Source organism: Delphinapterus leucas, chromosome 3 (assembly GCF_059928025.1).
Source record: "Delphinapterus leucas isolate spDelLeu-1000000601 "Yukka" chromosome 3, BTC_Dleu_Yukka2, whole genome shotgun sequence".
Lineage (NCBI taxonomy): Eukaryota > Metazoa > Chordata > Mammalia > Artiodactyla > Monodontidae > Delphinapterus > Delphinapterus leucas.
This window is the reverse complement of record NC_143131.1, coordinates 7,122,560-7,150,542: the sequence shown is the minus strand read 5'-3', so window position 1 is coordinate 7,150,542 and position 27,983 is coordinate 7,122,560. Positions and strand designations below refer to the sequence as shown.

Sequence of the window (27,983 nt, the reverse complement as noted above, 5' to 3'; positions counted from 1 at the left end):
ATCCAGTAACGAACCACATGAGCTTTTAATCTGTATATTTATAAGCAGGGTTTTGTTTTTCCACTTTCTTTTCCTACTAACTCATTTTTTACTGTATTTTACATGACTATTGGTAATGGCTGACCAGATATTAAAAAATAAACAACTCACAAGTCCTTCAGTACAGACCATTTGAGAGACAAGTGTTCAGAGGTCATCGGAAAGGGCAGCCTTCTCTTCAAAAGGGCTGCCCGGCCCCCTACAGGGGAGCCAGGGTGGTCCTACCAGCCAGCCACGACTGTCCAGGGCTCTTGAAGGCTCAGGCCGAGCTCTAAGGGAAACTTATGCGGGGCTGTGGTGAAGCCAGTGCCCCAGCGCCCGGGCTGGCCAGTGTCCCCTGAGAATGAGGAGGCAAACAGGAAATGAGAGGTGACTGGCTTCCTCCCTGTTCCTCTCTGGACCAGGCGCGTTTGGGGGTGCAGAACCCCAAGAAGCTCCCAATTCCAGTCACAGGATACAGTGCTCTGGCCAGCCCCGCAGCATTTGTACGACCTGCAAGTCTCAGCCCCAAACCACTTAAGAAGGGGTATCTTTTCCTTCCTACATAAATGGACCTGCGTTAAAAAAAAAAGGAGGTAAGTAACAATTCAGTAACAATTCAGGCAGTACACGCAGAGAGATAAAACTGGGAAGGAACTATTCAGTACTATAAAGCCTGATGTTGGGGAAGGCCGTCCTGAGGACCCCGGAGAGACATGCCGGGATTTGAGAAGCAGAGACAGGGTTGAGGTTGTGTTTTTGAAAGATGGTGCTCCGTGGAGGGAAGTTGGAGAATGGAGGGAAGTTGGAGAATGGACTGAAGGCTGACCCCTGCAGTGGCGTCCAGGAGAGGGAGAGGGGGGAGGGGAGGGGGAGGGGAGGGCCGGGGGAGGGGGAGGAGAGGGCGGGGTGAGGGCGGGGCGTCCGAGAGGGGCGGGGTGAGGGCGGGGCGTCCGGGAGAGGGGTGGGGATGAGGGCGGGCCCGGGGCGGGGCGTCCGGGAGAGGGGCGGGGATGAGGGCGGGCCCAGGGCGGGACGACAGGGAGAGTAGGGAGGGTGATGCGGGTAGGGCAGTCCCAGGCAGTCAGGTTGAGAAGGAAGGGATGGGTCTAGGTCCTGAGGAGTTGTAGGTAGCAGATTTAGAGGCCAACAGATGCCCAGTGGATGAGGTAGGATGATCGAGGAAGGCTGAGGGCAGCCACCCTGGAAGCAGGTGAGGTCACAGGTGGAGGAGAGACCAGTGTGGCCTTGGGAGTTGCTCCTGGGGAATCCAGCCAGGGTACAAGCAGAGTTGGGAGACGGGAAAATGCCGTCGAGGAGGCCAAGGAGGTGAGGGCGTCCTGGGAGCCCAGCCCAAGAGAAGCAGAGCTGAGGTTGCCCCGAGGTTTCACAGAGTCGCAGGGATGCGAGCCCAGAGGGGAGGCAGAGGGTGGAGAGAGCCATGCAGGCAGCTGGTTCCAGAAGAGGCCAGGAGCCTCCAGAGAGGGAGGAGACGGGGGAGACCTGAAGGGTTTGGAGGCTGGTGGGGGACAGAAGCAGGGGTCTGAGACAGAGGACAGGACAAGTGGGCCCAGCAAAGGCCGGGCTGCACTTCCTGTGTTTATTTACAACGTCAGGGAAGGAGCAGGGCTGGTGTTGCAAGCACCCTGGGGCCCGGGCTTGCTTTCTGACCCAGGAGGCAAGGCCATGTCTGAGAGGGGAAGGAGGGGAGCAGGGAGGTGGGGTGTGGATTTCAACCAAGTAGGGGTCGAGACCCTCCTCGCTAAGAAAGTGGGAAGGACCACCTGAGCCCTGAGGGTACGGGGAGTTGTGTCCCATCTCACCCCACACCTGTTAACTGACCCTGGCCGAGTCACCTCCCCTCACTCACCTGCAGATGGGACGGCACCTGTGCCCAGCGTGGAGGCATGCAAAGCCACAGCGCTGGTGGCGTCACAGGGTGATCCGGGCCCACTAAGTACTTAGAACGTCAGCCTCGTCTCTGCGGGGCCCTTGGCCCCGGCCTTAGCTGACCCCCATCCCCGCCCCCGCTGTCCCTTCCCCTGCGCGAAAGGCCGAGGGGTGCGGGTCTTGCCGGGAGAATGCAGTTGAGAGACAGCGGTGAGGGATCTGACCACGAGGGCCTGAGTGCGCTTGAAGCTGGATGAGAAAGGAGGTGCCAGGGGCAGAGGAAGATGGGGTCCATCAGGAAGGAGCCGAAAGGACCAGAGGGTGGGATGAGAGCGCACTTTCCGGAATCCGTCTTTATGAGGGCCACTATCTTACGACATAAACACTGGCCATTAAAACCAAGTCCAGGTAGTTTTCTCATAACCATTTGAACACATCAACCCGGGGGCTTCCGGCTGGCCCTCAACACCAGTGTGAGGCAAAGGGGTTCAGCCTGAAGTCAGCAGTCTCTCGGGGGATCATGGGAGACCTTGAGGCGCTCCGGGCTGGCACACGGTTCCAATGAAGGCAGAACTCGCCCTACCTTCTGAAAACCCCACTAACGAACACCAGGTTTATCCATCTTGCCCAGAATTCACTCTGGGGCCTGTGAATCACGAATTGGTCCTTCTCCAGGACCCTGTGATGCTGGGAGACTGACAGCGAATGACACTAGCCGGTGTGGCCAGGGTGCCTTCCTCATCAACTGCTGGGGAACTGCCCTGCCCGCACGCAGCCAAGGAAACACAGTAATGAAACCTATTCTTGAGTCGCTCTTAACCAATGGGAAGTAGCCCCAAGGGTGGGGTGTTTGGGGTTCTGTGCTTCATGGTAGCCACTATCCACTGTCATCAGCTTGCTCTGGTCATCTAAGTCGCCTAAAGATTGGCAAGAGCTTTGCAAGTCCTGAAGTGTAATGATAAACATCACACCCTCCTCGAAGTTTCATCAAATCATCACAGGGGGTGGATGTAGCCAATATTTCATAATAACTTTAAATGGAGGATAAGCTACAAAAATATTGAAATAATATTTTGCACAGCTGAAACTAATATTGTAAGTCAACTATACTTCACTAGAAAAATAAAGAATACGTTTTAAAAAATCATCACAAGGTGACTGAAACAAAAACGTGTACGTGTGTCTGGATTACCAATGTCACCGCCACCGTGCACACAGGCTGTCTGGGGCCCACGTGCCAGGCACCTCGAACGGGGATAAGACAGGGCACGAGAAACCCTGCAGCAACTCGAAGAGGAAATCCTGGAGGGAATTCCCTGGTGGTCCAGTGGTTAGGGCTCCACGCTTTCACTGCCGAGGGCCCAGGTTCAATCCCTGCTCAGGGAACTAAGATCCCACAAGCCACGAATCTCAAACAAACAAATAAATAAATGAAAAGGGAAGTCCTGGAGACGTGGTCGCGAAGGGTTTATCTGGAAGCCTGGGAGTCAGCGCGGATGGGCCCTGAGACAACGTGCTGGATGGGCAGAGGGTCACACTGAGGCTGAGCTGCGGTGGGATCCTCACGACAGCCGACGCTGGCTCGCCAAGTCCCGGGAGGACGCAGGGCCCCGCCGGGACAGCACAGGTACCGCCTGCCCTCTGAGCTCCCCGAGGCCCTGCTTACACTTCAGGTAACCGCAGTCTCCACGCCCCCGGGTTCCAGGCTCCCGGTGCAACTGGCCTGTTCAGCCCCTGCTCCTCGGGGAGGCCTCAAGTATCTGCGGTCACACCATCCGAGCTCCTGCGGAGAGCTGTGGGCAGAAACCCCGAGGCGGCCAAGGGCGACCCCAGCCCCCCGCCCATCACCCCCCGTCCACCAGGCGGCCTTACCAGCTCCACCTCCAGGCCGACCCCGGATCCTAAACCCGCACTGCAGCCCGTCCAGTGCCCCGAGTGGCCGTCCTCTCTCACCTAGACCATCCCAGCACCATCCTCCAGAGGTGGCCACAGTGGCACGGAGAGCCTCCCACCTCCCCTCGCGGCCTCCAGGAGCTCACCCAGCCCACCGCCCTCCTATCTAGCTCCTGCACCCTGCCTCGGCCATCAGGCCTCCTGCTGTGCTCCTGATGCACCCAGCTCCCTGGCGCCACTCAGGCCCCGGGCTCCAGGCCGCCCCAGGCGGTCCTGTTAAGAAAAACACACCCCTCACTCTTCACCTCCAGCCACGGCATCCTGCCCTGCTGAGGCCACGTGGCGTCGGCTGCTCTCGGAGGTCTCCTGCGACCTCACTGGAACGTGGGTGCCTGAGGAGCAGGCCTGGCATCTCCAGACAGCACCTGCCCAGGGCACCATCGGAAGGTGGAAGGACCCGAAGGAGCACTGGACCCACGACACCAGCCTTACAGCACGCCAGGCTCTACCAACCAGGTCCTGGAGCACCCCACCCGCGGGCCTCGCAGCCCGGGACAAGCGGCTCATCACTCGCTGGTAAGGAATGTTATACGTTTCCTATAAATCCTAATCGTCAGCTACACTAAGACGCATCGTGACGTTCGGTGGTTTAAAATGCGTTATTCTGAAGTGATGATAACGTTGACCTCAGAGAGCCGTGGAAGAAACAGATGAGTCGTCGGGAAGTCAGTACAGTGTCACACCGCGCACAAAGAGCATCATTTAAATGGCTTTGGCGCACCCTGCCAGCCTAGCCTGTGGCGGGTCTGGTTCTCCTGCGCTCAGCCTGCAACCTCACCAGGTTCTGAGTTCACCGAACCAGTGGTAACACAATGGCCCGCCCTCCGAACTTACAGAAGTCAAGAACATAAACTGCAGGAGCCATAACACAACATAAACCCCGCAAGGAAAGACACACTCAAACACAACCACCTCCTGGTTTCCAAAGTTTATTAAAAATCAAAGAATAGAAAAACTTTACATAAAAATATGTCAATTTTAGCTTCCACATTGTTGTCCACACACACAAAAAATCGAAACATGATATCCTGTTGTCAGGCCCGCGGCGCGTGGCCACAGGCGGCCGGGCCAATTCATTGGTTCACCGTGACGGGGCTGGAGCCTGGCGCCCGGGTCAGGGACTGAGGGTCCCGAGGCACACCCGAGGGCGCTCCCACCGTACCCCGCAGTCCCCCGCAGCGTTTCCTTGGAGGAGGGTTACAGTCAATATTGCTAACGCGTAGAGATTAGTACAGGCCTACAGATCAGTTTTTATAAATATTTCTTTATCAATAGGTTCATGATTTAAATATCTTTAAATACTTTTGATAACCTCCGATCATCAAGAACTGCAGACAAAGCGTGCTACTCGGCTCTGGGAGCCTCCCAGGGAGCCCTGCAGGCGCGGCCGGCCACTCTCAACGCACGGGGGCCAGTCCTGCTTCCAGGGGGCCCGCAGATGCGGTGAAGCTCTCTACACTCAGACCCCACTTGAGGACGCCCCGCTTCTGCATGTCACTGGGGTCACGGCAGTAAGCTTCTCGTCCCAACCTTCTCTGCTAGTGGACTTCAAAGACCATCCCACCTGTAGCGTCAGCAGGGCCAGGACTCCCATTTTAAAAATGGGAGTCGGATGACCTAGAAGAGGCACCTAACTCCCAGGACACCTGTGGTGCTCCAAAAACTCAGGGTGAGGCAGGATGGGTATATTAGTGTTCAAAAATGGGTAACAAAGACAGTGGCTGTCATGGCAGAACACACTTGCATAGTATACCTGTATGCTTCTCGAGTCGGGCGCCAGCCGCTCCGGGGCCCGACACTGGGCTGTGCTCTCCTGTGATGTGTTAAAAACCCCTCCACGGCGCACTGAGCAGCTCAAGTGCTTCTCCTATATTTGCTCTTAACAGAACGAATGCATACTGCTACAGATTCCACAATGGAATCAACATAATTCCTTTCTCCACATTCCTAAAACTGGGTACCATTGTCCGTGACGCTGTTCACCAGACCCATCATTTACAGGCTATGTTACTAAAACTGAGGCGTTTCAAAGTTCACATTTGCTTAAGATTTCATAATGTGACAACCTTTTCTCCCCATAGAAAGTTATACACTCTGGCACTCTAAATGCTGGGTCTGTTGTCTAGTTTAAAAGAACCAAACCCAAAACATTAAAACTCCACGGTCAGAGCAAGACAACAGACAGGCCGGACGGCAGAGCCGGCGGGCAGCTGGTCAGAAGGCTTCGGAGCCAAACCCCTTCGGAAACCCGCTGCGGGGCGGGTGAGGGGGAGACTCAGCTCCTTCACCACGAACTGAGAGGCCTCACGTCTGACCAAAAGAAGGAACATAAAAATAAACCCCAAGCCCCTCGTTCGCGGTGTTCGTAACAACGCTCATCAGACAACCAGCCGACAGGATGAACCCAACTTAGAAAATGCAACTCGGGAAAGGATCTAAGCTCGTTTAAAAAAATTCCCTTCTCCCTTAAATATAACTTATGTGAAAATATGAAATTAAATAAAAAATATCTGAGTTATTGCACAAATCATAAATTTCCAATATTTACATAGAAAAACAGTTCTGAAATTTGAAACAAAATGTGAGGGCAGTAAAACAAGGATGACCTCCCAACAAATAACGGGGTTCGATCTCCGTTGCTCTGACAACGTGGAATGAAGTACCAACGCAAAGGACAGACACGGTACCGAGAAAGGCCAAGGCCCCGTCCGTCCCCGCAGTTCCTGGTCCAGCACTGAAGGGAGACTCCTGGGAAGGCAGAAGGCAGCGTCCACGTCCAGTAAGGCTCCACAGACGAGCACAGGAGCCGTTCTTCATGACGGACGTGGCCACCGCACAAGGAACATGCAGAGCGAGCAGCCGAGGGCGCCGGGGGCCCGGCTGGCGTGCTGGGTGCTGGTCTCAGGTCCCGGGGGCGCCGAGGCCACCCGGCTCCAGTCTGGGAGGTGTGGGCCGGGTGGCGCCACCAGGAGTATTATCTGCTGAGACTGACGGGCAGGCTGTCCCTCGTGTGTGTGTGTTTTCTCCTCCTCCAGCCGGCGCGGTTATACTGGTGGTGCCCCCGGTTGCCCACGGGAGGCCGCACCCCTCCGCTGCCCACCGCACTGTAGCTGCCGCCTTGGCCGTGGCTGTGGGAGCCCTTCATGGACAGTTTCATGCCGCTGTGCTGCTGAGGGGACCAAGAGGGACACAGGGTTGGAGGCCATCCTGGACAGGGCCCACGTGGAGACCCGCCGCCTCCATGGGCTGGGAGCCCGAGTGAGAAGGAGACACGACCCCGCTGGGGGGTCTGAAGGGCGGCGGGCCCGCGGGAAGGGCTGCAGGCTGCGCACGGTGGCCCGCTGCGCATGTGCACGTGACCCCAGATGCGACGGGACCGACAGCGAGCCTCCGCTCACGCCTCACAGGGACTCCTGTTGCTACCTCCAGACACGGAGAACTACCCCTAACCCAGAGCGTTGGCAACACGAGAACTGTGGGCCTGTTTCAAACCACACGTGTTCATATCCAAATATGTCTGGAACCTCGCTTCTAGCTGCTTCTACGTGTCCAGAGATAAGAGGGTCCCTCTCACTTTCTCCCCCAGACTTCGACCATGACATTCTGGAAACACACGAGCGGGTTCCAGGTCAGCGGGGTGTGTGCAGGCTGCTCCCAGGCCGCCAAGCTCCACGCACAGCAGACCAGGGAAGGCATGGCTGGTCTCAGGAAGGTTTCAGAGCAAAACCAGCAGAAGGGGGTTAAGAAGGAAAGCCAAAATGCTATTATTAAGGAAGAGCACTTTTGCCCTCTGCAAAGTTGTAATTTCATCCTGAGTATTTCTAACAGATCAGCGTAGCAAGCCAGGTAGCGACAGGATGGATAAATCCAGGAAGGAACGTTCTATTACTTAACTCTAAATGAAAAAGATAAGCAGGACTCAGTGACATAGGTCCAAAGAGCCAACCTCAGGGATCAAAACTCACTGGCAAATGTGATTAGACAAGCAACAGAGAGCGCTGACCAGAGCGGAGGTGGACAAGCGCCGTCAGCCTGGGCGCGTTGGCCTTCGGGCCTCGCACCCCAACCCCCATGCCTGGACACGGTCATGGTTCTTTCCAACATCCTGGCCCCTTAACAACGACCTGTCTTCCTGATACCAAGTTTCTAATGTGTGGGATCTGGACTTAGAGCAGCCACAGGGCAATGGACAAACGCATTCACAGGGACCACCCCACCCCGGTCACTAGAAAGCCCATCGCACGCAGGCCCTCCCAGGCCCTCTGCCCAGGGCACCCACGGCAAAGAACAAGGAGGGAGTGAAACTGTGGGAAGACAGCACTGCTCACGGCGTGGCCGTTCCTGGAGAGCAAAGTTCTTTTAACGCAAATTAGCAGAAAAGCGGGGGCAAAATATTCCTCGCTTCAAACATGACCTTCACGCTAACAAATCCACTAGAAAAAAGAGATGCATGATGAATTAAACTATACGAAATTTTAAAATAATTTCTTAACACTTGTAAAGTTTTGTTTGTTACAAGGGAAAGCAAACATGAAGCTGAATGATCAGAGAAGAAAAAAAAAAAAAAAAAAAGAATCTCTGTGGAATTCCCTCTCTGGTGGAGAAAGCATTAAGCACCGGGCTATCACAAACCTGCTTGGTGGGAACCCAGGACCCGGGCGGACAGGACTCATACCTTGTGATACAGGTGAGGACTGGAAAGCGCGTTAGGCGGCGCAGATGGGACGGCCGGGGAAGACACGTGGTGGACAGCTTTCAGCGCCGGAGCTCCTTCGATGCCAGCTGGTCTACAGGGCACGGGGGCCACCCCGAGCGTTGGTGGAGGTATAGTAAACCTGGTCTGGGAGAGAACGAGCAGAGACATCCATGAAGCACCAACGCAACACAGGCTAAACCAGCCCGTCCTTACCATGGGCGCCGACGAGGGTGCCATTTGCAAACAGGCCCCTTAGCTTGTGCCCGACTACAACATCTTATTTTGAATCGGACACATTCTATACTCTGAAACAGCAACGACGATGTGAAGTATGTCCAGTCACCCAAGTCGTGAGGTTTTAATATTCACTGAAGACCAAACAATTCAAAAACATTACAGTCATCAAAATACCTGTACCCCCTGGTCTCCAGAAAGAGCCCTCAGCAAGGCAGATGACAGGCGTGAGGCTGGCCCGAGCGAAGGCCCACAGACGGGGTGGACACCCTCCCCGCTCTCGTCAGAGTCCCCAACGCTTCCGTCTTTGCATCACTGGCCCGTCACGGGGCAGAGGTGCTGGCGGGAGCCCCTCCACTCACTTTCAACAACCTCACTGCTCTCGTCTTAGAAGTGGATGCATTTGCCCCAAAGACCTCCGGAGCGTGACCGTGGCCACCGGGGCAGCGGCTGCAGCAGGAGCTGGGGCCTCAGGGATGCGCTCGGGGGCTGCAGGGCACACACAGTGCCCCTTCCTCACACCTCCTCCACCCCCCCCCCCGGGGCCTGAGCACACCCGCGGCCTCTCCTCCGTGGGGGCTCTGCGCCCCCAGGGGCACAGCTTCGCAGCCCCAACTCTAAGTCCCCACTGCACCCCGAGTGGGCAGGGGAGACTGTACACGTGAGGTTTTCAAGTGGGATCTCCCTTAGTTACCCCACTGGAAGTAATGTTTGAAGTTTGGGAATACAATGAGAAAGTGGGCTTTGAGCCTCGTCTTAAAACTTGAATGACCTTAGCTTCTGCCTCACTCACTGTCCGTGCGGGTGACAGATGGGAGCCGGCACAGCCTGTGGCCCTGACCATCCCCCCGACATCCCCAGCATCCTGGAGGGAGAGCACAGGCAGCATGGATCGGCACGCAGCTCTCGAGGGAGCTGAGCCCAGGGAAAGGTTAGAGCCAAGTTCATCATCTGTGAGTTTACTTTCACAGCGCAGGCACCTGCCTCTTCATTTCACGCTTACGCAGCAACTGAAGGCTTCTGGGGGTGCTATGCTGATGGCCGCCACCATGCATCCTGGGCCCGCTGCCCTCAGTCCCCGCGGCCTGAGGCGTGTCCCGAGAACGCCCTGCCTGGATGGAGAGCCAAGCAACGCAGAGGAACTCGGCAATACATTCGCACGCATCCACGGTGCTTTACACTCAGATTATACCCCACACTGTAGAAACAGGTTCTACTTTAGAAGTCAATTAACGTGACGGGTTTTATATACGTGTAATTGATGTATATTTGGGAAGTAGGTACAAATTTAAAATACTTAAAATTAACTTTTACGCTCTAATTTTGTCTAAATTTTTTAAAAGAGGACATATTCAAATAGAAAAAAAACCTATAAATACTGCCTAATGGATAACGTGGAGAAGTCAAAGTTTATATCAAAACTTAGTAAGAGTGTAAACACTGAGAATCTAGGGGAGAGCAAGGACAGTGTCCGTCTCTGCCCAGGGACAGCAGCAGAATCCCTCTCTCAGCATGGCCCCAGGGAGGTGGCCTCACGCTTGCAGAAAAGCCACCTCGGTGCCCGGGAACCAAGAGTCCCCTCGCTGCAAACACAGGGCCTGGCGGGCCTCAACTGCACGGACGTCCCTTGAACAACAATTACATCCTATCCACCCACAGAAGATGAGAATTTCCTACAAGACAGAAGTGGAACTTCCAAAGACTTAAAGTTGCTTCTCTAAGTTCTACCGTATCAGCCAGTCCTACAGCGCAGGCAGCAGCTGGGAGCTGGTCCCGGGGCAGTCACCAGCCACGTACCTGGGTGTTAGTTGCCATGACCAGCGTCCTGGGCGTGGCCGACTGAGGTCTGCCGCTCGGCACGGGCAGGGCGGCAGGCAGGCTGGCCGGCAGAGGGGCAGGCACCTGGAGGCTGAACTGGCGCACGCTGGGCGTCGGGCAGGGGGGCGTGTCCGAATCCTGGGGGTGACAAGAGGATGGCTGCACCCGAGGCCCGTGCCCCTAACATCGACGGGAGCGGCCAAGGGTGAGCCCCCAGGGTCCTGGGATGTGGGCAGCCCCAGTCTGCCCAGGTCTCCCCCGAGTCATAAGACCTGGGCAGAAGAATGTAAGTGAAGAAGAATGTAAAGGAGATGCAGAAGAGACGCCCAGACTGCAAGGTCTTATCTCTCAGTAAGTGGGTGAGACACGATCCATGGCAGCCACGCTGCGCGGGCCCACCGCTCCCGAGGGGCCACGTGCCCGCCACCTGAGGCTCTTGGCACAGCGGGGACCGCTGGGCGCGCACGCGGGGTGGCCTCAGGCACACAGAGCAAGCGATAAAGCGAGGGGGGCAGAGTTTAAACTCACTGCTGCGGGCGTTTTCCACACACACACAAACACCCCCAGCAGAAACACTCACGATGTCACTTCCGGAGAGCGAGGACACAGAGGAGGCAGACGAGCCGGAGGACAGGAGCTGGGGGCTGGGCAGGGATAGGGCCAGGCGTGGGCCGCAGGGCGACTCGGGGTCCCGGCGCGGGGGCTGCTCCCCCTCGCACTTGCCCGTCCGCTCGGTGGTCTTAATCCTGTCGTCTGTGGAGGGAAGACAGAGCTGTCACGCACCTCAGCCCGAGGGCCCCGCCGCGCCTTAAATGCTGCTCAGGGGCCTGACAAACCGCATTTCTAATTTACTTCGTTTCGATTAATTTTTAAAATTACACTTCAGTTACTGGAGAGCATTTAAATAGGCCTGGAACAACGTGGATGTACAGTTTCATCTGGAAATTGCACAAACCCTGATCACGATGTGCTCTAGGTATAAAAACACACTGGATTTCAAGGGCACGGTACCGAAAAAAAAAATCTCAGTAACTCTGTATATTGACTACCTGTTAAAATGTTAATATTCTGAACACTAGAAGTTGAATAAAATATATTATCAGAATTAATTTCACCTGCTTCTTTCCATGCTGGCAATGCAGTTACTAGGAGCTTTAGAACTGCACGTGTGGCACACACGTTATTTCTACTGTACAGCACTGGCCTAACCTTAACAGTTTTAAATGAAACTCTCACAGAAAGCGAGGTGCCCCTGGAGTGAACAGTTTACCACCAAGGGACAAAGAGACACGGCTGCACCGACGGGTCAGGCGGCGCAGTGACGGCCCTGGGCTGGCCTCTCACCGGGGTCTGGCGGCGCGTGGGCCCGGCCGCCCCACTTCTCCTTGATCCACGCCCGGTAGTCGATCACCTCCTGGGTCACCTTGATGATCCTCCCTAAGGTGCTGCAGCAGGAGGACACGGGCAGTCAATAGTCCTTCCCAGCAGCTACTTTACATTCTAACACAGAACCTCACTAAGCGAAAGGCGGGCAAAGAGCTGAAATAATTTTACAAATCTGTATGACTTCCGGGGTTTGAGCCCAAACATACTTTGTGATCACAGTACAGAAAAAATGGGTGCTCTTCGGCAGAAATCCTTGGACCTACGTCTATCTACAAAAGACCGCTGAAGCCCGGGGCCGAGTAGGGAAGCCTGCCCTCCCCAGCCCCAGTGACCACAGGGGTCCCGTTTCCCAGCACTCGGGCGAGACAGCGAGAGCCCAGCACGGGCCCAAAGCTCTGCCTGCAAACGCTGAGTGGACTGAGGCCGCAGAGCCCTGTGCCACCACCGCTGGGGCCAGGCCTCAGAGGCCACTGTCTCCATCACCTACCGAGGAAGGAGGTGGCGGTCCTGCTGCGGTGACCACTGGTGACCATCACCTCAGCCTTCCTCTCAACTCCCCTCTCCCCCCCCCACCAAGTCCCTCCACCTCCACCACAGCAGCAGCATCTGGGCTCAGAAAGAAATATTGCTCATCGCCAATCAAAGCACACACCACGAGAGTGCACACTCAAAACGGGGAATGGGGGACAAGTGTGCAGGAAGGGGCCGGGGCGGGGGGCAGACGTGTCCCTCGGAGCTAAGCACCCACATTTTGAAGACGGCCTGAGAAAAAGCACCACGTGCCACAGCTTTAAAAGCCAGAAATGAGCTCCCCAAAACTAACACCCTGAGAAAATGTTAACTCCCTAAATAAATTTTCCATCCTTGAGCACGATGACCATCCTGAACTCCTGAAAGGCCTTCCTTTACCAGTATTTCCCAGTTCTCCCAAGATAGGGTGGCACACCCGTCAACAAACGACAGAGGCCAGGGCGCCGGTGCTGCAGAGGCTGCGGCACCCAGGACAGGGCTACCTTTCGGAATCTCTGTTGGGATAGGACCTGGCGAGCGGCGATACGGCGTGGCTGAGAACGATGTAGGCGTAGTCGAACACCTGCTTCACTTGCATGGCCCCGTAGGAGCTCCGGCCCACGTCGTTCCCTGAAACAGAAAGGTTGCCGTGGGAGCTGCTACCCAGCCGCGTGGTCCTCTCGCATGAGCCTTTCCCACACAGGCTCCCAGCCCTGAAACACCCTGCAGACCCCCCAGCACAGCTGGATCGGGCGCCAGGAAGTGCACAGCGCCCACCGCCGTGGGCAGCTGGGGGCGTTGCAGCCCGAGGGCCCCTCTCACCATCAGATCAGGATCCATGTCCGTTAAAGGAGCCGTCATTCATGGAGACGGAGTGACAGCTCCTCAAACGGTAGGGTCACCCCCCAGATGGCAGGAAGCACAATGGAGCCAAGGCACAACCTTAACCAGACGGCCAGGGCCTGCCCGAGAGGACAGGTCAGCCTGAGCCCCGCACCTGTCAGCACCGAGGGGGCCTGAAGGAGCAAACCCTCGAGCACAGAAGGTGCCAGGCCGAACTCTTGGGTGGATGGCAAATAAAGACGAAGCCACCACTGAAGTCGGCAAGAGCCACAGGCAAGGAGGTGACTTTTGTTAAGAATGGCAGGGTTTCCAATTTTAATTTTTACACGTAACTCGCTCTTCACAATTCAGGTGAGGGTGTTTTTTAGGAGATATATCCTTAAGCACTGGAATTGTCTCCTTTCCAGGCTTAATAATAATGTAACCCAGTAACTGTGTGGGTTTTCATTTTTCAGTTATATTTCAGCAAACACTGAAGACCAAGGAATTGCCTGCCATTTAACTGATCCAAACAGACAAACCGGTGAGAGAAACCTGTCCTACTGGGCTGAGGGATAAGCACCTGTGTGGACTACAGCGTTTACAGATCACAGAGGAGAGTCTTTCAAAAGATTTTTAAGAAATAAATTTCATACCCCAGAAGCCACAAAACAAAACAGAAATCATAAATTTGAGGATGTTGGAAAACATATACAGGAGCAAAACAATAAAAAATACCAAATACAGACACAAGACACAAAAGTACAGCATGTCAACAAAGAAAGGCTTCCCTGACGCACAGAGGACCTTACAAAGTCAGTGAGGACAGGCCAGCAGACAGATGGACAAAGCACATGAGCTCACGCAAAAAGTAACACAAAGGGCAGTGGACCTGGAGCTAACAATCTCCACCACCCTTCCTGTCACTTGTCTGTCACTGACTTTATCACCAACAGTAAGTACACTGTGTCACCTAATAAATGCTCGATAAACATTTTGTGCAATTGATAGTAACCATGTGTTTAACCTCACTCATCATTAAAGAACTGTAAGGTACGTGACAACGTGTACTGCACGGTCTCATCAGATCGGCAAAGATTTAAAAGACGGTCACCAAAGGTGTGGGTGTAAAGTACCCTAACCTGCCTCAGGGTCTGCAAGGAGGAAGCCCTTACAGCGAACACTCCCCATGCACAGAGGAAAAGGGTCTCGTGTGCATTGTTTAAATAAAATGACAAGCTGCAGTCTGTTGGTATTATGTGACGCCATTCAATTAATAAGGAGGCAACAATCAATGTTAATATCCACGTATGGAAAACTGGAGAAAAACACATCAAAAGGGAGGGGATTATGGCATACTTCACTTTTCTATGTGACAAACTTCTGGGAAGCAGATGGTTTATGATGGATACGTAACACTTTTCTATTCAGAAAAAATAAAATTTTTTTCTTAATTCTCACTTTCTATGTTCTTCTGATTACAGAAAGTAAACAAAGTTGCAACTTTACAGTACGTTGATTAGAAGCATTAAGAATGAATTCTGAACGTGCCACCATTAACTCTGTTAGTACAGCAGGAACCTACATCAGATCACATGCCCTCGGCTCAGGGGGGGGGGGGGTGGGCGGGGGCCTGTGGATGCCCTTCCACACCCAGCTGGCGCGCGATGCCTCCATGCTGGGGCGAGTGCAAAGCGAGGGTCCTTACCAGGCAGCAGGGGGTCCTCAATGCACAGCATCGACGGCCTGTACCCGCTGGTCATGGCTTTCATGATCTCCTCTTTGGCGATATAGGCACCTCCTTCTTTTATTCTAATACCAGTTTTCAAGTAATTAAAATTTCTTCCGTAGAGTTCAAAAAATTCTACAAGAAGCATTCCAAGGTTTTCATCAGCTCTCCGGGCATCAATTCTTGGATGCAACTGTAAAAGCAAGGCATCCACAGTTTGTTCGGATTCTGGTCACTCTCTAGGGACAGCTGCGCGAGGTGGCATTGGCTAGCTAGCCAAGGATGCACACAGTCGGTGGCCCTCGCTTGCGCACCAGCACCGTGAGGACACTCGCAGAGGCAGCCAGGAGGCACCAACAGAGCCTGGATATCTTTTGCCAATCAAGAGTGCTCAAAAGAAATAAAAGTTTCTCATCTGAATTTTTATATTATACTTTAATTCTTTGAAATTTGTAACCCACATAGCTACCTCCTACACAGACATCTGATGAACCGCAAATTCACAAGCACTGATAAATAAGTGGACCATATTCTGCACAATTTAGAGTCACCTAGATGGTGGAGGTGCTTTCACAGATTCTAATCTCAATTCCATTGTTCTGAAATACAGCCAACAGGGGGCAGTGTGAGACTGAACAGTACCACAGGGCAACATGAAACGGTTAATGTTAACCGTGTATGGTAGTCAGCACCGCATCAGCACCGCATCCTGATATTTACAGCAAACTCACATCCCTGCCCGGGCATACGGGTGCGCGTCAGCCTCAGCTCCACGCCACGCGTTCTTGAAGCAGGTAATGGATTTATTCTGAAGCTCCAAGCCCCTGTCTACTGACCCCACCCAAGTGTCACTAATTTAAGAGGCTCACGAATGTGAGCAACAGGGACCTGCACTGCCCACTGTGACGGCCACGAGCCGTATGTGAGTATTTATATTTAAACGAATTAAAACAAACAAATTAAACATTCAGTTTGCTGGTCTGCTATAGCCACACTGCCAGCGCCCCGTAAGCACACATGGCCATGCTGCTGGACCAAGCAGACAGCACCGCCCTCACACAGCAAGTCACACTGGACAGCAGCAATCAAGAAAAGGACGGTCAAGTCCAAAAGGACGTAAAAGTCCGAGTCCTAGCAGAAGCACAAGGGCTGAAAATGTTTACAACACAGGGCTCCTCAAGGAAATACGGTTTCTAAAGCCTGCAGGTGTTTTCAGGGTTCGGAAGACCTTACAAAGGCACAATGCTGCATTCTTACTTTTGCCTTACCTTCTCCCTTCCTTATTTTCCTGGCCTTAGTCAAAAATCATCCAGCTGAGAGCCCACCCGGGGCAAGGCTGGGCCTCCTGACCTCAATGAGCCACGAAATGAACACAGACGCTACAGCAGTCACGGCTTTGAGGCAGGGCGGGCAAGGCACCGAGGGATGGGCAGGGGATAGCGGCAACCCCGCCCCAGACAGGTGCGGCCTCCATGGTCACTTCAGACGGGGAGCCCAGCACCACAGAAGTGGGCAGTGGTCCGTTACAAGGCTACTGGAAGAGTTTCAATCAGGAAAACGGGAGGAGATAAATTAAGCGCACAACGTCGTGCTCTGTTCAAAATAATGTCCGGGGCTTCCCTGGTGGCGCAGTGGTTGAGAGTCCGCCTGCCGATGCAGGGGACACGGGTTCGTGCCCCGGTCCGGGAAGATCCCACATGCCGCGGAGCGGCTGGGCCCGTGAGCCATGGCCGCTAAGCCTGCGCGTCCGGAGCCTGTGCTCCGGAACGGGAGAGGCCACGACAGTGAGAGGCCCACGTACCGTTAAAAAAAAAATAATGTCCGAAAACTCGGGAAGAACGGCTACAAGGGCAGCATGTCCGAGGTGAAAGGGGAGGCCAAGGCAGTGTCATTAGAACGGTAAGAAAATGGGCGCGGAACTCCATTTTCACTGTTCTTACAGCACCTCTGCAAAAACATGCCAAGGAAATCAACATGGTGAAAGGCGCTGTGACCAGCAATCCTACTGTCAGCTGTACTAATGACACTGAGAAAAATGACCAAATTCTGGACATAAAACCACAAATGCAAACCTGCTGATAAATACGGAGGACGGTGCTGTGCAGCTAGAACACAGGCGCAGTCCTTCATTCCAGTAAATTTAAACGGGGCAATTCATGTCTCCGTTAACTTAGAGAATATATGTCTAAAAAGTAGTATAAGTATAGTTTATCACAGCATTTAATACTTAGGGAGGTTCTCTCTTGATTGATTTTTCCATGGTACTCAACAAAATAAGCGCAACAGATAATTAAAGACAAAATACTGACTTTTCATCACTCAGAAAAAAAAGCCCTCTTGAGTATTTTTTTACCTTCTGTGGTAGCCAACTATTTTTCTGAGACAAATTTTGCAGTATAAATCATAGTCAAGAACCGAGAAAAATAGTGTTTCACTGTCCCTCAAGGCATGAAGTTTTTCTAAATATAAAGAGTGTTTCTTCAAGGTTAGATCAATATACACCCGATTGACAGAACGAGATAAGCCATCCCTCCAACAGTTAAATCGGATACAAAAATAAGCTGCGAAGGAGCAAAGGAAATAGTATTGATCAAAACAGACTTCTATGATGAAGACTAGAAGTCAATTTCTACCACACCAAACAGAACACCGAAGGGACAGCAAGGAGCTGGGACCCATGAAGCAGCCGGTAAGAGCGTCAAGGAAGGGCACTCCCACGGAAGCCTCAGGGTCAGGGGTTCTCGAGAGAAAGCACACCCACCTGCAGAAAGCTGATGGCCATTAAAATTAGGCTGTACGAGCTAATTCCACCTGTAAAAACTTCATTCAGGTCCCTCTGCAGGAGGAACTGTTTCAGTACTAAAATCAAGTAAGGCAGCAATGAATATTTCTGCAAATTCCAAAAGAAAAACATCATCTGGTTAGATTCTGTAGCTTTGAAGACTTCTCACACAGTAAATTCCACATGGCAGACAGGAAGCTCCCTTCATCCTCTTGCCCCTTGGAAGGCTCGAGGCCAATCATGCTCACACCGTAGGGGCCTGAGAATGAATTATGTGAGGGGCTCGTCAGGGCCACGCTGGGCCGCCCCCCGCCCCAGGTTATGGCTCAGCAGGGGTGAGGTGGCGAGCCTGCATGGAGACCCCAAGCCCAGTGGGGCTGGGGAGAGAATGAGCCTCTCCTCCCAGTGTCTCCCTGCTCGCCAGTGGCAGTGCGCAAACGCCAGCACTCAGAAGCACCCGTGAGAGGGGCAAGGGGGGCAGCAGGAGGCCAGCAGAAGGCATCATCGCCAAACGCAGGGCGAAGGGTGGAGGGCAGAAGGGCTGAGAAGCAGGTGGAGGGATGTGGAAGCTCCTGCTGCTTTTCCTGCTCTGCTGGGGTAGAAATGGCCCTTCAGGCAAGCGGGATGGTGCAGAGGGAAGGGGAGCACGTGGTCCCGAAACTGTGGGCAGAGGCAGGGTCCAGATGATGGGGCTGGGGTCGCCTCGCCACCTCCACGGCAACAGGAGGGAAGGACTCTCCATTTAACTGCACCACACACCTGGTCAGAGTCCAGTGAATGCGTCCCATCCTTAGGCACTGAGACCACCCAAAGTAAGCAAATCTACATGCACTCCACTATGATGTACTCAACTTGCAATCAGGCACGCTGAGCTACAGGGATGGTCATTTTGTAATAACTAGAAAGAATATTTCAACAAAGTGCTCTAAAATAATGCTCGAGTGTATGAAATGGTTAGCCAAGGAAGGCAAATCTACAAAACAGCTCTGTAGTTTCGAAGTGTCTCTAGAAATAGTACTGTAGGATAAATTCAACTGCTACAGTCTTTGTCATTAAAGATTATCACCCCCTGGTTTTTACTGTGCTAACTTGCTGAGACAGCACCTTCATGTAATTCTTGATGAACTCTGCTGCCCGGACCCCAGTCTCCATGTTAAAGCTGATGTCGACTTTAACTTCCGTCTCCTGGTCTGTGAGTTTTATTATCGGTACCTGCAAGTATTTAATTGTGCTTTAGAAAACAGAAAATTGTGCTTTAATAGGCAACTTTCCACGGTCAGGCATCAGATGTTTCCCAAGTTGTACAGAGGGTTTTTCTCCTTATACACAGAAGGGGCTTAGAGATCATGAACCCCAGATTGTAAAGATGAGAAGAAAAGGGACTTTCCCAGCATCAACCCCATGCGCCCCCAAGGCCGCCCCCCCACCCGACAACAGCTAGCGCTCATCTCTGCCCGGCCCTGCCGGCCTGACCCGGCGCCTCGCTGGTGACCGAGCATCAACCACGGGCTCTCTGCAGGACCTGTGCTCCCCAAGCCTGCCTACCGCGAGGGGAAGCCAGCTAAGGCCCTGTCCCCCCATGAGGGCCTGGGGATGGGCAGAGCTTTTGGTCCCCAAATCACATTTGCTAGAATTTCTGAAAGCATTCAAAGTAACTTCAAAGCTGTTTTTTAAATTATATTTTGTACTGATATTGTTTCTCCAAACAACTCTACTGTGGGTTTTCATTCTTTAAGACAATTTAACTTAAAAACAATTTTTTTCCCTGAAAATCAAGTAAAAGGCTATTCTGTAAATGCTCTCAGTAACAAGAATCATCACCAGAAGGCACCCAAAACCGGCCTCATAAAAGCTGCCCAAGCAACCATTCAGACCACACCTGCCCCACACAAAACTGTGTTCTTACAGAAAAAAACGCAGCCTCTAAGGAACAAAAAAGGACATTCCCTCCGCCAAAACAATCGGGGTCTCACGAAAGGTTTAAAATGTCTGGAAGTCAACAGAGGAACACGCTCTTCAGTGCACACCTGCTCTGGGCTCTAAAACATATACACCTGGGGGCAAACTGCCCAGGACACATGTGAGAGGGACAGGCCAGCAGGTGGTGGCAGTCTCTCCTGGAGATCACCTCCACCACCAGGCAGGGCGAGGTCCAAGGAGGTAGAGGAAACAAAACACTTTCCCAAAGAACCGATCAAAACTGCTTCAGAAGGAGCCTATGGTCAAGGGCCCACGCCTCCCGGACGTGGTAAACTCCTCAGGAGTCAGCATCTTCCCCGGCACCTCTGGACACAGCTATGAAGCCTCTTCTATACGCACGGACTTTTCTCCCCAAGTCACTCCTGGCACCCTCCTGCCTTACACAGACACACACACACACACACACACACACACACACACACACACTGTCCCTCTCTCCCTCCCTCCCTCCCTCCCTCCCCCTCCCTCCCTCCCCCCCCACCTCCCTCCCCCCCCACCTCCCTCTCTTTCTCTCTCTCTCTCTCTCCCCCCCCACCACCCTCGCTCATGTGTTGAAGCCCCAGATTCTGGAGATTAGTAGTAACACTGCAATACTTATTTTCTGGTGGTTGTTCAAAACAGACCAGTTTCCACCTTAAACACAGCTCTCATGCTGGGCTCAGGGCCCGTGATGAGATGCTGGTGAGGTTGCCCGGCAGAGAGGGCTGCCTGGCAACAGCTGACACTCGTGGAGGCCTAAGACGGGCCTCCAGCAGCTGAGGAGGTGTGTGACAGCAATGAGGCCACCTGACCATGCAGCTCCTGCAGCATCTATTCAGCACATGGTCTGTCCTCCAGAAAGTTCTGGAACCCAAGACATTCAGGCTGAGCCTCCTCAGCTGCTCTACACCTAAACAAGGACACCTGGTCAGAGACCACCGGCCACCCACCGTGCACTCTCGAGGGGCCAACACGACGGGACAAACGGCAGAGCCACAGAAGGGCAGAGCCGAGACTCTGATAACCCGCACACAACAGGCAGGTAACACGGAGCTCCTGAGCTGTCGGCGGCCCTGGACCAGGGTGAACCTGGGCCCGCGCTTCCAAAGCCACCTCATCTTCCATCTTCTCCGGAGAGAAGCACAGTTTTCACGTGTGTACAATTTTGGAACGATGAAAGGAACAGGCAAGCTTCTCTCTCTGAAGTATAACTTGGCAAATGGTAATCCTTTTCTACGTGATAAATGCCACAGTCTAATCATTCTGCTACATTCTCCACAAAAGGCAGCCTCTGAATCTGCCTCGTTTCGGGTATTAATATCTTCTCCTTACGCGGCCTCGTAAGAGGCGACCCCATCATGCATTTTAGAGCAGGAACAGTTTGGTGCTCTCACAACCTCTACTTCAGATGGTGTCTAAACATTCTCAGCTTCAACTCCTAACCACAAAAAAACAGCGCGTTTACACTACAAGCAGGGAAGTCTTCAAACACGCAGCCAGAAACCGCTGGCCACATCAGCTAACCCCACGGGACGCAGGCTGCCTGCAGGCGCGCAGAGCCCCTGCACGGGCCCGGGGCCCAGAACCCACGCTTACCGTCGCCTTGTCGAGGACCTTGATGGAGCCCGGCTCGGCCACGCTGTGTTTCCGCAGGGCCTGCTCCAACAGCTGCAGCGGAGGGCGCTCCCATTTTCCAAAGACCACTAAGTCGATGTCGCTGGGAGGGAGAAAAGCGAGTGTGAGCCCTGCTCGCCTCCCCACACGGCGGCACACATGGCCGGCAGACCGGCGCCCCGGCACAGGCCCGCAGGTCCTCTGAGAGGCAGACGGCGTGCCGGGAAGCCCCTCCCGCTCGGTGAGAGAGCGCAGCTGACGAGCCACTCGTAACAGAGGCGGAAAGCAAACGCTGACCGAGTCTCCCGCACCCCGAGGCAACCGAGGCCCTCACGGCTGCACTGGCCCGGGGTCCTGGACACCTCGAATCTGTCCAGCTCCCCGCTGGCCCTGCCAACGCCAACCCAAATCCTGAGACTGTGGCCTCTTTAGCCTCCAAGGGTTAACAGTGGCTTGGGAGAATATAAGCTTTTAATAAAACGATGCACATAAAACTAAGATACTGAAGCGTCCTTGACGAGGGTACACTGGAGAACGGCTTTAGAATGCAAACTTCTTTGACCTTTTTCTATCCAATAAAAATCCTTACAAAATACTGTTCAAGTAGAAGTTTGCTTGAATCTTCATTAAAACAAAAGATGAACTTTTCAAAAACAAATCCAAAAGTCTCAGACCGTCTTCTACCGCGCTTGCTCCCACGGCTCCCACATCCCCCCGCTCCTAGGAGCCAGCGCTCTGCATCCCACCACATTAAGTGCAAGGGGAAGAATGCAAAGCAGTCAGTTACCATAACGGTCATTAAATTTTTATTTCCTGCAATCTCCCCTCCGTGCTCCACCGTCTCTTCCTCTCGCTCGCGTCTCTAGCCTTAGCTTTGAATGCAAGGAACCTACTTTAGCCTTAACACGCGTGCAGACACCCACCCGGCTATGCAGACCCAACCCTGGTCCTCCGCGCGGCGGTGCAGCTGGGCCTCACCTGGTGGGAAGATAGAGGCCCGTGCTGAAGCTGCCAAATATCTGCACCTGCAACAGAGAGGGGGCGTCTCAGACGCGGCCACGCGGACGGCCCTGCCCCGCCCCCTCTCACGCTGCGGTGCTGTGAGGGCCCAGCGGTCAAACAAACTCCTCTCGGTCTGTAAGGTAAACGCCAGCCCCTGAAAGGAATCTTTAACAACTCAGCACTAACGGGCGTAACAATTCCTGGCCTCGCCCACAGCCCACAAAGCCAGGGCCTGCTGAGAGCCCAGCGGCTCAAGCCCGTGGAAGGCACAGGGCAGGGCTCTGTCCCAGGGCACCGAAGTGCAAAGCCGGAAGTGCCGTGTGTCACTGTGCCCTGGAGGGGAAGCCCGGGGCCGGCCAGAGGGCCGTCTCCCACTGGCTCCGCGCTCCAAGTGCCCACGGACCGCATCTCAACGTACACGCGTTAGCTCTCTGGAAAACTAGTGTGTAGTTTCAAAAAACGGAACACACACTAGGATGCGTGACGCAGGGAAGAGGTAAAACTTCTCATCTTAAGGTAAACTTAAACCAGGAAGAATAACAACACTGTTCCAAAAAGAAATTCCCTCGGGCCGATGGTCCTCACACTTGAAGGTGTCAGAACCACCCAAGTTCGGCAGAGATCCCACCTGGGCAGGCCCAGGGTTTCTGACTGGGCAGGGGCAGGGCGCGTGCGTCTCTAACCAGCTCCTCGGTAAGGGCGGCCACCCATCTCAGGACCCCCTGGAACCTGGAAGCATGGCCTCGGCCACGTCTGCACTGATCCACAGACACAGGTGGCCACAGGGTGCTGACATGAACTTGTAGCGACACAGAAGTGCAAAGGGTATACCCACATCAGCCGTCGGCCAAAGATCTTTAACCACAGTTTCGATCCTTTTCACCACCTCTCTTCTCATGGCTGCTTCTTCAGGACAAGGGGACATGAAGTTATAAAAGTCAATTATTTCCTCATGAAGTCTAGTGGACAAAAGAGAAACAAACTAGAGTTACAATTAAGCTTAACCACACTTCTCATTCTGCTATTAGATCAGCATGACACTAAAATATATTTCTGGCCACTTAAAATCCAGTTTCTTGTTTCCTCTGAAAGTATATAATGAAATGAACACTCTGTGGTGGATGAAATTCCACGGTACGGTTTAGCACCACAGAGTAACACGAGCAAATTTTGCTGATATAAATATCAAAACTTTCAATTGGCATTTAAAGGCTTATTCAAAAGAAACATTTCAGGGACTTTACATGAACGAACTGAGAGAACTCCATCCGTGAGAGATGGAGGGTGATCCCAACTGAGGCAGCGCAGGGAAACCCAGTGGGTTTCTCACCCTGTCCGGGCTGTGCTCTGCACCCACGGGCACCCTCACTAAAGGGTCTGAGACAGGCCAGGCCAGGAAGACATGTGTCCTCGGGAGCCTGGCGGCCCCAAGTCTCGACAGCCAGGTCTGCCTGGCCCACCAGCGGACAACACCCTAGACCCAGCACCCAGGGCCCACGACCACATCTCTCGGGCAGAAAGCCCCACTCAACTCAGCACTGGAGCATCCCCCCTCAAGATTCCCGCAAGGAGGCCAGCACCAAGGTGTGCAGGGACACGAGTCAGTTCGGCCCTCTCTCCCTCTCAGTCTTTCCTAACAAAGGTCTAAAAAGCAATGGTTTCAGGAGAAAGGAGCGGGCTCCAAAAGCTGCCTCACACCCCTGCCCCAAAACTCACGTCTCTGCCAGTCCCTGGCGGTGGCAACGGGGAGTTAAGTCTCAGCCAAGGATCTGGGCCGCAGACCCAGGAAGGAAGCACAGGTCACCCTCGGTTACTTTTAGGGATTTAAAGACGGGCAAGCAAATAACCCGATTCTAGGAATTACGTCAAGTCAAATCTAGCTGCTTCCATTCTAAGTTTGATTATTAGCATGGAAAAGAGAAGACAAAATGAAATTTGTTCAATAATGCTATCATGTTAGTTAGCTCAACAGCTAGCAAGACAGTCCACCCCACAGCAGGCAACACTTAACAGGACCTTCCAGCGCCAAACGACAAAGGTAAGGACAGGATGTCTAACATCTCACCTGCCCTCGGCTCCTGTTTGAGGCCAACCTCACTCTCTCACCCTCAGGACTGCCACCCCCACTACTCACTTGAAGTGACCATCCTGACACTCAGTTTAAAAGCTACTCGAAACCGCTGACAGCACACATGGGACACACACAGGAAATAAACGCCCGACACGCTTGTTCACGGTGCATCTGCAAGGTCAGTGAGGCCATCACTGATTGGAGCCCTGACGTTATCACGTTTAATTTTTTTAAAAAAAATCACGCAAAACTTCACCCCAAGCATGCCGCTGATTCAGCCATGAGTCCCGTTTTTAGAAAGCCCAAAAAGGTAGAAAGTCAGGCAACATTAAAATGCAGTAATTTTTCCAAAATATCTACCCAACTCTACAATTTATCAGGTAGAGCTTCTAACATCTCAACAACTACCCAGCACCAACTACATCCTAAGCCTTTAACTGCATCTCTTCCAGCAGCTCAGCAGGCACGTCACGTCGGTGGCGTGGCCAATGGTTCCCAGCGCTCGGCAATGTCGTCAGCAGGACCAGATGTGTCACGTTAGTGACCACACCGGGGACCTCCCCCTGTTAACAAGTGACAGTAACATTGTCACCGGGCAGCTGTCAGGAGACAGCACAGGGCTCCTCAGGGCAACAGCATGTGCCACTGGACCAGCCGTCACCTCGCTGAGAAGTCAGTCCATCAATGCACTAAGAGCACACGGTCTCCTGCAGCTCAGCGCTGCTCTGGTAACACCAGGAGTACAGAAGCATAGAGACGTTAGATAAGGATATGGGCCTAGAGCACCTAAGCAACTGGCCCAGAGACACGGAAGAAGGACAGCAAACCTGGTGTGGCAAAACCCTATCCACACCCCACAAATGTAACACATTAAAGCATCTAGGAAACAGGCCATTCCGATTTGCCAAAATGTCACTGCCAGTCTGCGCCTGCAGGGTGGAGAGAACTGTCACATGTGAAAGAGCAACGTGAAAAGTCGCCCGTCAGCTTCCCAGGAGGCACGGACACCGCCCAGTGTGACAGTGTCAGTCTCGTCAGATGTCTGTTGACTTACCTGTCACAGAGAAGGGCGCCCCTTCTCTGTGACAGGCAAGCACGCCTCCCCTCCTGATTCAGGAGAGATGAGTAACGAGGCCGAGGCGTGCCCACATCCCAGAGCAGAGTGCCAGCAGAGCACACGCCTCCTGATTTCAGAGCTGGGTTCCACCAATAAGATACACTAATGAAACGCCTACCTGAAATTTGTGTTAAACTGCATCTAAAAATTAGCAACGGCTGTAACAAATATTAGGAAGAGTATTTTTGCTTTGCCTTCTGGGAATGGAAGGGATCCTGCTGGCGGCCTGGTTGGACAGGGTGGCTCTGGCCCAGCCCCTGCAGGCTCTTACTCGAGGCAAGCAGGGACCGGGAGGCACTGCGCGACCGCTGGGGCCACCTGAGGACCGCGTGGCTCTGGAGGGTGATGCACCACTGGTGCAGCAGAAAGACACGAGAATGTCTAACAACCATCATGAGGCCCGGGCAGATCCAAAGAGCCCTGCAGCTGCCTCCTCCGGCTCAGGCTCTTGGTGGAAGGAACGCAGAGAGGAGAGAGGAAGCACGGAGGGCTGGGAAGGGTGGGGCAGGCAGTGCAGTTGTGGGTTGGGGCAGCCCAACAGAGCCGGCAGGCGGGAGAAGCAGCGCCCCGCCCTCCAGCTGGTGTGGTGACCGCCCCCGCAGCCGGGCTCTGTCCAGGGAAGGTGACCTCCAGGGGCCTGATCTCAGCGCCGAACATCGCTTGCTTGCTTACCGTGAGCATTCAACCAGTATGTGTGGGATGAATCAAGTTTTGATAAAATGCATATTTTGCTTATGACTTTGTCACTTAAGGTCTACCTTCCCTGTACAATGTCATCAAAAATCAACATCCAAGAAATAGTTTACCCCTGTACTGGATAACTTGCTTTGTCAGCAGAAATTACTTAAATGGCCAACTGTCCTTTTAAAAAAATGTAAAACAGTGATAAATAAAACAGGTGGGATTATTTACTCAGTACCACGTTACAAGTAGCTTCCTCACTTTAAGAAACGACCCATGAAGGTCAGGACAACACACTTTCACAGTAAGCGCCAGCGACCACGTGTGCAGCCATCGCTTCCAGCACTGAACACACACACGCATTTGGTTCTCCAAAGTGCTCTGCTGAATTATGTCTGTGAAAAGTTTTGATCTTTTCTACTTGAAAACGAGGACAGTTACTCTTCTCACATATCAGAACCTCAGAGGAAGCTCACAGATGACAAGACGTCTACATAAAACCACACCCAAGTCTCCTCCATGGCTCACAATTTAGTCACCGCATCTCCTACAGCTCACGTCACCCCACTAGCTTTCAGCCTCCAAATCTTCCAAGGAAATTTCTATGCTGTGACCACCATGGAAAAATTCCTCCATCATGGGTCAGAGAGGTGGTATCTCAAAACCAGCAGGAACAATGATCGCCTGGGGGGCCCAGGCCACTTAAGAGGCCAGGAAGCATCTGCCAGGCCCCAGGAGAAGGCCCCGGGGAGACCTTCTCGGAGGGTTTCCTAAGGGGAGAGCTCCCACAGCCCTTTCCCCTTCCCCTTCCCTAGTCCCAGCGTGCTGGCCTGTGGCCGGCCTCCAGAACCGTGATCCCCGCAAGGCTGAGAAAAGCAGCAGAGGGAGAAGGTGGGCTGGTCCCCTGGGATCAGGGCACCATCACTCTGTTACTTTCACTCTTTGTAGCCAAGCCTAATCCTGACACAGCAGCAGAAAACCAATGAAGTTAGCTTCCTGCCTTGTTCTACATTTGAAAACATAACACAGACGCAGAGTTAAATTACTAAATGAAAACATCAAATAGAAGAAGTCAGGGGAAAAAAGCAAGGGAAATCATCAGCCATCTCGAACTTGAAGGAGGCCTTTCCAGACTCCAACACAAAAATGACAATCGCAACGCAAAGACTGAGAGAGTCAAATAATTACCAAGACATTCTAACAAAAGACATGCGGAGTGTAAACAAATTAAAAAGCGAACGTCAAGTGCACATGTCAGAAGCAGGAAGGACTTGTTCAGAAAGACCAGGCCTCTCTCGGGCTGGACCTCACGCTCTGGGATCAGCTGACAACGTATCTCAAGAGAAAGGCATCCCTCGCTGAGCCCGGAACCCCACGCCTGGGCACCTGGGCTCCAGACCCCCCCCCACACGCTCGCGGCAGGGCCGTGGGTCAGGACGGGCGCCGTCCGCCCACCAAGAAGAGCAAGGGGAGGCTCCGTGACAGACAGGTGACAGACATGCCCCGCATGCACGTAACTCAGGAGAAGGTCTAAGAGGCCACGTGCCAAGGCGGCCAGGCCTCCTCCTGCAGGTGACGGATGAGCTGGTGAGAATGGCCACCTCCTGCTCTACACGCGGGCGCTGCTGGAATTCTGGGTTTTTACAAGAATGTACTCAGCATATGTATAAACTTAAAAGTGAAAAGGAGAAAAGATGATAC

General features: G+C 53.4%; 1 protein-coding gene across 4 annotated transcripts in view; it reads right to left on the bottom strand.

The window, feature by feature from the left end:
- Nucleotides 1–4,774: 4,774 nt before the first annotated feature.
- The window catches only part of TENT4A (terminal nucleotidyltransferase 4A), a 44,739-nt gene continuing 21,530 nt past the window's right edge, over nt 4,775–27,983 (bottom strand). Inside the window, exons 2-13 of one of the 4 annotated variants that reach the window (XM_022581363.3) lie at nt 23,249–23,372; nt 22,390–22,436; nt 21,394–21,514; nt 18,943–19,050; nt 17,818–17,946; nt 15,036–15,249; nt 13,009–13,135; nt 11,954–12,054; nt 11,190–11,362; nt 10,589–10,747; nt 8,537–8,701; nt 4,775–7,030 (exon numbers count right to left, since the gene is read on the bottom strand). In XM_022581363.3, the coding sequence (XP_022437071.3) occupies nt 6,836–7,030; nt 8,537–8,701; nt 10,589–10,747; nt 11,190–11,362; nt 11,954–12,054; nt 13,009–13,135; nt 15,036–15,249; nt 17,818–17,946; nt 18,943–19,050; nt 21,394–21,514; nt 22,390–22,436; nt 23,249–23,372 (1,663 nt within the window). In that variant the 3' untranslated portion in view covers nt 4,775–6,835. The remainder of the gene's footprint in view (nt 7,031–8,536; nt 8,702–10,588; nt 10,748–11,189; nt 11,363–11,953; nt 12,055–13,008; nt 13,136–15,035; nt 15,250–17,817; nt 17,947–18,942; nt 19,051–21,393; nt 21,515–22,389; nt 22,437–23,248; nt 23,373–27,983) is intronic. The other 3 variants (XM_089908666.1, XM_089908667.1, XM_089908668.1) reach the window with 3 other exon arrangements.